Source organism: Rhagoletis pomonella, unplaced genomic scaffold, assembly GCF_013731165.1.
Source record: "Rhagoletis pomonella isolate Grant_MI unplaced genomic scaffold, Rhpom_1.0 Rhpom_scaffold_00008, whole genome shotgun sequence".
Lineage (NCBI taxonomy): Eukaryota > Metazoa > Arthropoda > Insecta > Diptera > Tephritidae > Rhagoletis > Rhagoletis pomonella.
In genome coordinates, this window is record NW_023458562.1 from 36,562,988 (window position 1) to 36,569,951 (window position 6,964).

Sequence of the window (6,964 nt, forward strand, 5' to 3'; positions counted from 1 at the left end):
TACTTATTACATAGAAACAAATAGTACTATTGAGCTTTCCTACAGGGCATTTCTGCGCGCGTCGTGCTTTCATGAAGCTTTTACGAGCTAACCAACAACATGCATGCCTCCACATGCATTGCATAGGCGAGCCGAGCCAACTCCTTTTGATGTAGAGACACAACGTTCAGGTAGAATTCTCAAAATTCAGGCAACAGATTAAAAGTGTCTTTTGCTCGCAACGGTTGCACTCAAAACGCGCTTACGGTAGTTGTATAGTTGTAGACGAGGCTACAAAAAAATATATATATATATATCCAAGAAAAAATAGATATACATACTACATAGAAAATATTGAATTTCTGCAAATTGTAGAGTGAATATTTCAACATTTGAAACATTTTTGTGTAGTGTGAATTTCGTGAAACGCGCGAAAACTACAAAATTTTGCGTTTTTATGCTTAATTGATTTAGAAAAAGTCTTGAGTTGCTGCTTTTTTGCTCTGGTATTTTTTTGTTTTACACAAGTACCCATTGCAAAGAAAGTTAAATAATTAGTCGACTTAAAGCTTGTTGTGCTGGTGGCGAAAAATCGAAGCATTAAAAAATATCAAAACTTTTTATCCAGGCCTTGGGGAAAAAATTCAAAGGCCTTAGCAATTTTCTAGGTCGTCTGCGAGTCAAGGATACTGCGTTGTTAGCATATTTTCTAAGAAGGCAGCAGCTGCTTCAAATTGAATTTCCTCTTCTCACCCAGCGGTTGAAGTGCAAAAGTAATGAAAATACTATTTTAATACTCGTATATTCTACTGAATTTCTAAAGATTTTTTCAATATAATTCTTCCCCATTTTTGCACTTTTTTCCATTAATATCCTCACACACCCTTGAAAATTAAACACATACACACCCTCCCCCCATGCACACATTTGTAAATACTACATACACATTTTTTTTTGTATAACATTTTTGCTCTCATTTTTTAACGAATGTTTTCCTGCTTGCCTTTGCCAGCTCTACTATACATATAATACTTATAAATTAAATGTTGGTTTTTTGCTAAATAAAACAAAACTGCACGAAATCAAAATACATACATACATATCTGTAGATTAAAAAATCTTCAAAAATTAAAAAAAATTTGAAATTTTTTTCACCAACTTTCACACAAGTACTAATAAAAACCAGTGGTCCCATTTTTGTCATTTCAAAACTTATTTTTACTAATTTTTTTTCAAAATTTTTTCTCAAAATAATGCTATTCATAATATTTTGGCAAAAAGAAATTACTAAAAATTTTCTAAAATTTATGCTAAACAAAATTTCTTCACGAAATCAAAATTTAAATTTAAAATTTTTATACACATACATTTGTACCTACATACAAATTTTTCAAAAATGAATAATTTTCCACAACCTTTAAAAATATTCAAAGTGTTCCGATTTTCGAAATTTCAAAACTTATCTTCACTAATTTTTTTCTGTATAATGTTTCTCAAAATATAAGATTATTATAGTATTTTGGCAAACAAAATATCGAAATTTTCTAAAATTTCTGCTAAACAAAATTGCTTCATGAAATCAAAGTATGGCTGTATGGAGTTTGAAATTTAAAATTTTTAAACTTTTACATTCATTCATAAGAGGGTTTTCCCTCAAATTTATTCACAAAAAATATTTGAAAAAATATCGTTTTAAAATTTTCGTTTTTTGAAATAATATAAAAATTTTTGTTTTCCAAATTATGATCCCTTTTAAATTATCCTTGAACGTGCACAAAAATTGTTTACCAATTAAAATGAATAAAAATGTATCGGATTTTTGTTAAGCAAAACATTAAGTACCGCACGAAATCACATCACAAACTTTTTAGCTCAAATTGTTCATGAAAGACCACTACGATTTTTTATTAATCCATTTTTGCAAGGTAATTTCATTTATCGATACATATATGTTTTATGTATTATATTTTTATTTATATTTGATGCAGTAACTGAAAACGAATGCACAAAATAAAGCTTCATACAAGATAATACTTTTTAGTATTAAAATTTTTGCTTTGAATATATTTTCTACAAAAGCAATTTTTAAAACTCAGGTCAATTCACTATTAAAAAAAAAAATATATACCCAATTCTTAACAAAAAAATTGATAGCTTTCATCAAGGTAAAGAAGAAGTTGGAAGGCAAAGCCAACAAAATCATTTTCATCCAAAATTATTTTTTGTAAAACTGGCTATCAAAAATTATTTGAAAAATAATAAGCAAATTTTGTTTTGCTTTTCGAAATAAACCAACAAAAATCGAAAACGAATATATAAAATTTTATATTAATCTTTTCAACATAAAAAAATTTGCTTTATCGTTAATTTTCATTCAAATTATAATATAAAATTTTTAGAAAAAAATTAAAAACTTTTTATTGGTAATTGTTTTTCAAAACAATCACAAAGACTGGAAGACGAATATTTAAAATTTATTAGAAGTAGTTTACATTCGTTTATTTTCCAAACAAAATTTACTTAGCAAAGAGATTTTCTCCTTTACAAAAAAAAATATTACAAATTTTCTTAAAAAAAAAACTAAAGCACATTTTTTCTATATATATTTTAAAGCGAAATCGTAAAATTTACAAGATTTTTGCAATAATTAAAAAAAAAAATTGTTCTCCAAGTATTTTTTTTTTTGATTCGTGCCCACAAAAAAAAAATTATACTTTTTTTTTAAATATTAAAAATTTATTATGCTTTTCTTTACATACAAAAATGTTTTTGTTTGATTTTAAAATAAACAGACCTTTCCCTCTTAAATTCTCACGATAAAATATACAAAAAATCAAAAAAAAAAAAACTATTTCTAAAGGTTTTTGGAAGAAAAGAAAAAGCAACAAATTCTAAAAACATAATTTTATCTACATACTTACAACGAAAACCAGAAAAAAATTATCAAAAAATTTTTTGTTCCAAAACATTTTTCTCTTAAATTTCCATAAACAATTTTCAACAAAATTTTTGTCCAAAAATATTTTTCTCGAAATTTTCATAAAAAATTTTAATGTCAAAAATTATAAGATATTTCTCAAATCAAAGTTTAACTGATAAATAAAAGTAAGGAGGTATTTTAAGGGATAAGCAGTCAAAGGTTGGAACACAAATCCATGATAAATTCAGGATTAGAACTAAAGATTGATTTACGTTAAGGTTGTCTTTATATCAGAGTTGAATGTAGCAAAGCGTTTGTGGTTTAGATGAAGTTTGAGTTTTACAAGTAATTAGAATTAACATTATGTATCCTTAGAAATCTAGATTGCAAAAGCATGATACGACGGATCTGGCGTAAATGAAAATATTAAAATATTTGCAATAAAATATGGAACGAAGAGTCTGTACACATGTACTTTTGTATGTATGTACATACGTAAGTACATATGGACATCCCGCTCAAACGACGAAATAGGTCAGCAGCTCCCCAAATGTGTACAGTAGTATACATACAAAAAACAAAATTTGATATTACACACTTGAAATTCTCAACCTACATTTGTACATATGCACATACATACATACATATTGCTTGGTATATATCCACCAATTTTGATATAGTTAAACAAAATACACCCAACACATTCAAAGTGTCTCAAAGTCCTTAAAAAAATTATTTGATATTTCTTTCATTTCATACACATATTCGTAAAAATTTTTTCATTTTGTTTCTCTACTTTGTCTGGCATCACGATTTCTGCTCCCTTTTACTCTTTGGAAAAATATAAAATAGAAATATCTAAATCCTACTCGCACATTTTATGTCCTTCCGCGCTCATCACTTAACCATATTCTTCAACCAGTGCAACCACATTTCGCTCAACCAGCCGCCCGTAGAGTAGAATGCGAGTTGTGTACCTTTTTACTTATTTTGCATACCTTTTTGTCTTGAATTATCCCCTTTGGGAATTTAGTAAAGTATTTCTTATTAAATTTTTTTCCATTTTTATTCCATTACGTGTATTCTACGTATACTATGTGCAAAATATACTAACAGTTTTTCTCCCCTTTATTAATAACTATTGCAGTTTTTGCTTGTTTGTATACACATATCTATGTACATAAACTAACTATGTAATTTCCTAAATTTGTACCCGTTCATATAATTATAAAAAGTGCATAAAGTATAAGAAAAATGTTTTCCAAAATGTTTGTGAAATTTAAAACGAAATGATATGAAATTTAAGTTGAAACGGATTTTCGCAATTAGCTTGAATCCGTTTATAAATAAAAAAAATTAATAAACGAAAGCAAAGCAGTTACAACAACAATAGCGTGTAGCTAGCTTATAACCGTGACAGGTAAGTATTATGAAAAAATTGTTAACATAAAAAGATAGCCAGAAAAAATGGAGTTATGGAATTTTGTCTTTACAAACAGTGACTCCAACCAGTGTTCACTTGTTGATTTTTTGTGAATATTCAAAATGTTTTTGAAATTAAAATTTGTTTGTTGGTTTTTTTTAGATAAATATGTTTCATGCTTAAACCAAAACCATATAAATCAAAATTTCGTAATTTATACACAGTTTAGAAAAATTCAATAACTTTTCAAAAAAATTTGCAACTTTTCGATCTGAATGTTTAAAGAATTTTTTTTTTTTTGTAATATTATAAACCATAGAATTTTAATGCAATAAAATAAAAGTTTCGAGAGTCTAAAAAATCGCGTTGATTTTTATACATTTTTTTGGCTGACGGCTTATTTTTTATATAACAAGTACAATTTATAAAAAACTTTCGTTGGTTTTTTTCTTGTAATTTTTTTTAAATTTTGAATTATGTGAAAACATTGTGATCGTTTAAAAAATCAACACGTGATGTTTTTTTTTTTAATCACTGTAGATATGTACATCAGAAGGAAAGTCAAAAAGTTCGTGGTATTAGAGAATGAATGGACGTATTATGGTATGGGACTTTTTGCTTTTCAGATCTTTCATAAACTTTATCTATCTAGGTAGCTAGATATTGCAGAATTCTTTTTCTCATGAACAGTAAATTTTCATCGCTCCCAGCTCATGGTTTAATTTTTGGAAAAAATTAATCTTAAAGCGCTTCATCTGGACTATAAGGAGGGTTGTTCAACGTTCCGAGGTCATATTCCATTAGGAAAGACCCTTCAGAACGGTTGCGCATGAGCTTTAGTCCTGGGATCTTTGATATACATACCTGGCAGCACTCACTATGTTTGGCCCTATAATTGGGTCCGGTCCTATTGAAGGCTCCACATAATCGTAAGTCATCAATTCTCTAGCCAGCTTGAGCACCATAGTGCCACGTTGTGCATATGAGTTCAAGCTTTTTTGATTTTGCAACGAATCTTTCGCCATCTTCCGCTAATTATCGAGTCTACTTTAATTACTTCCAATTTAAAAATCGTTGTCATTACTACGAAAGTATTAAAGTACCTGAAGTTACCTTCTAGAGGCCATATATCTTCGGTTCTAGCTATCGACAAAGAAAGTTTCCAACGAGTTTCAAGGAAAGCTAACACCAAAAGAGAGGCGAGAACATACCACCCTGAAGGCCGGGCTCATAGTGTGCAATATTTCAGATAACTTGGACTGGATCTATCTTATGATTATTTCGTCCACTCGATCGGTTTTTTAAGTATCTAGTTCTGAAGATTTCATTTCAAGTTTAAGAATATCTCAACCAAAATACTATGTACATATATATAATATGTCTCTTGGAATAAGCTTTGGAAAGGTCTCAATGGACTTTGAAACACACATCTAGAGTAAAAGCTAGCTGTGGTCGTCGCGGGTTTAAAGGAGTATAAAAAAATGTATCATCTAAATAGTAGCCCCCAAATTCCTAACTGTTCCGCTGAATCTTGAGAATTCTAACACGGCCATTAGAGATTATCATTATCTAGAGAGCACTTTACTGCCCAATGATCTACTCAACTGTCTGAAAGCTTATGGTGATACATAGGTCTATTTTCTTGACTGTCTGCTAAAAATTTACGGCCGGTTTGATTTCTCGACTTTATATCGATTGCCTATTATAAACATGGGAGCGACAAATTTGACAGGCAGACTAGAAATCGGCCCTTAATATTTTAAAATATTACTACAAGTATATTCAATAAAACCATACTATGGAGCATGTACACAGAACTTTTGAGAACTTTGTAATATTTTTTATGGAATCTTAAGGCAGTGTCACACGATTAGGCATTTGCCCAAAATTTGGTGCAAATCGTATTCCAATCGTGTGAATGCACAAATATTTTTCCTTATCCCAATCGTGAAATTTTTTGAAATTTTTCAATAGAAGTTCGCCGTATTGTACCAAAATTTTTTATTTTGTACTAACGACAAATAGAAAAATTTTACATATCTGTACAAATGTACCGATCGTATGACACTGCCTTTAGTCATTTTGATTATTTTGTACATATTATGTATTCCGAAAACATGCTTCACGCATCTTTATGTACGCCATTGTGAATTAAACCTTTAATATTGCATGAAAAAACTATAAATTTCTACTTTTTTTAAATGAAGTAAATAGTTAAAAGTTTTAAGCATAAGTATGTCTTAATTTTTATAATTTTTAATAACTTATTTACTCGTTCGCAACTTTTGTATACAAAATCTACTCCCAACTATTCTGCAGAAAAACCAAATGCCCGAAGCTCTAACATTGCCCGGCATGGCTGATGCGGAGCCAGATTTGTCAACGTTCGAGAATAAGACCGGCTTGGCCGAGGATATGAAATTTTTGGCGTCAATGCCAGAGTTATGCGATGTGACGTTTTTAGTCGGAGATACGCGTGAGCCGGTTTGTGCAGTGAAGGTGAGTAAAATAACAATAAAATACAATTAAAAAATAAAGAGTAAAAAATATATAAAAAAAATAAAATAAAATAAAATAAAATAAAATAAAATAAATTAAAATAAAATAAAATAAAATAAAATAAAATAAAATAAAATAAAATA

General features: G+C 28.8%; 1 protein-coding gene across 7 annotated transcripts in view; it reads left to right on the top strand.

Moving 5' to 3' along the window:
* LOC118744783 (serine-enriched protein) overlaps window positions 1-6,964 on the top strand; it is a 38,392-nt gene that overhangs the window by 18,985 nt on the left and 12,443 nt on the right. Inside the window, exons 1-3 of one of the 7 annotated variants that reach the window (XM_036478104.1) lie at window positions 150-752; window positions 4,047-4,319; window positions 6,642-6,821. In XM_036478104.1, the coding sequence (XP_036333997.1) occupies window positions 6,651-6,821 (171 nt within the window). In that variant the 5' untranslated portion in view covers window positions 150-752; window positions 4,047-4,319; window positions 6,642-6,650. Of the gene's footprint in view, window positions 1-149; window positions 753-4,046; window positions 4,320-6,641; window positions 6,822-6,964 lie in introns of those variants that run through there. The other 6 variants (XM_036478097.1, XM_036478103.1, XM_036478099.1 and 3 more) reach the window with 6 other exon arrangements.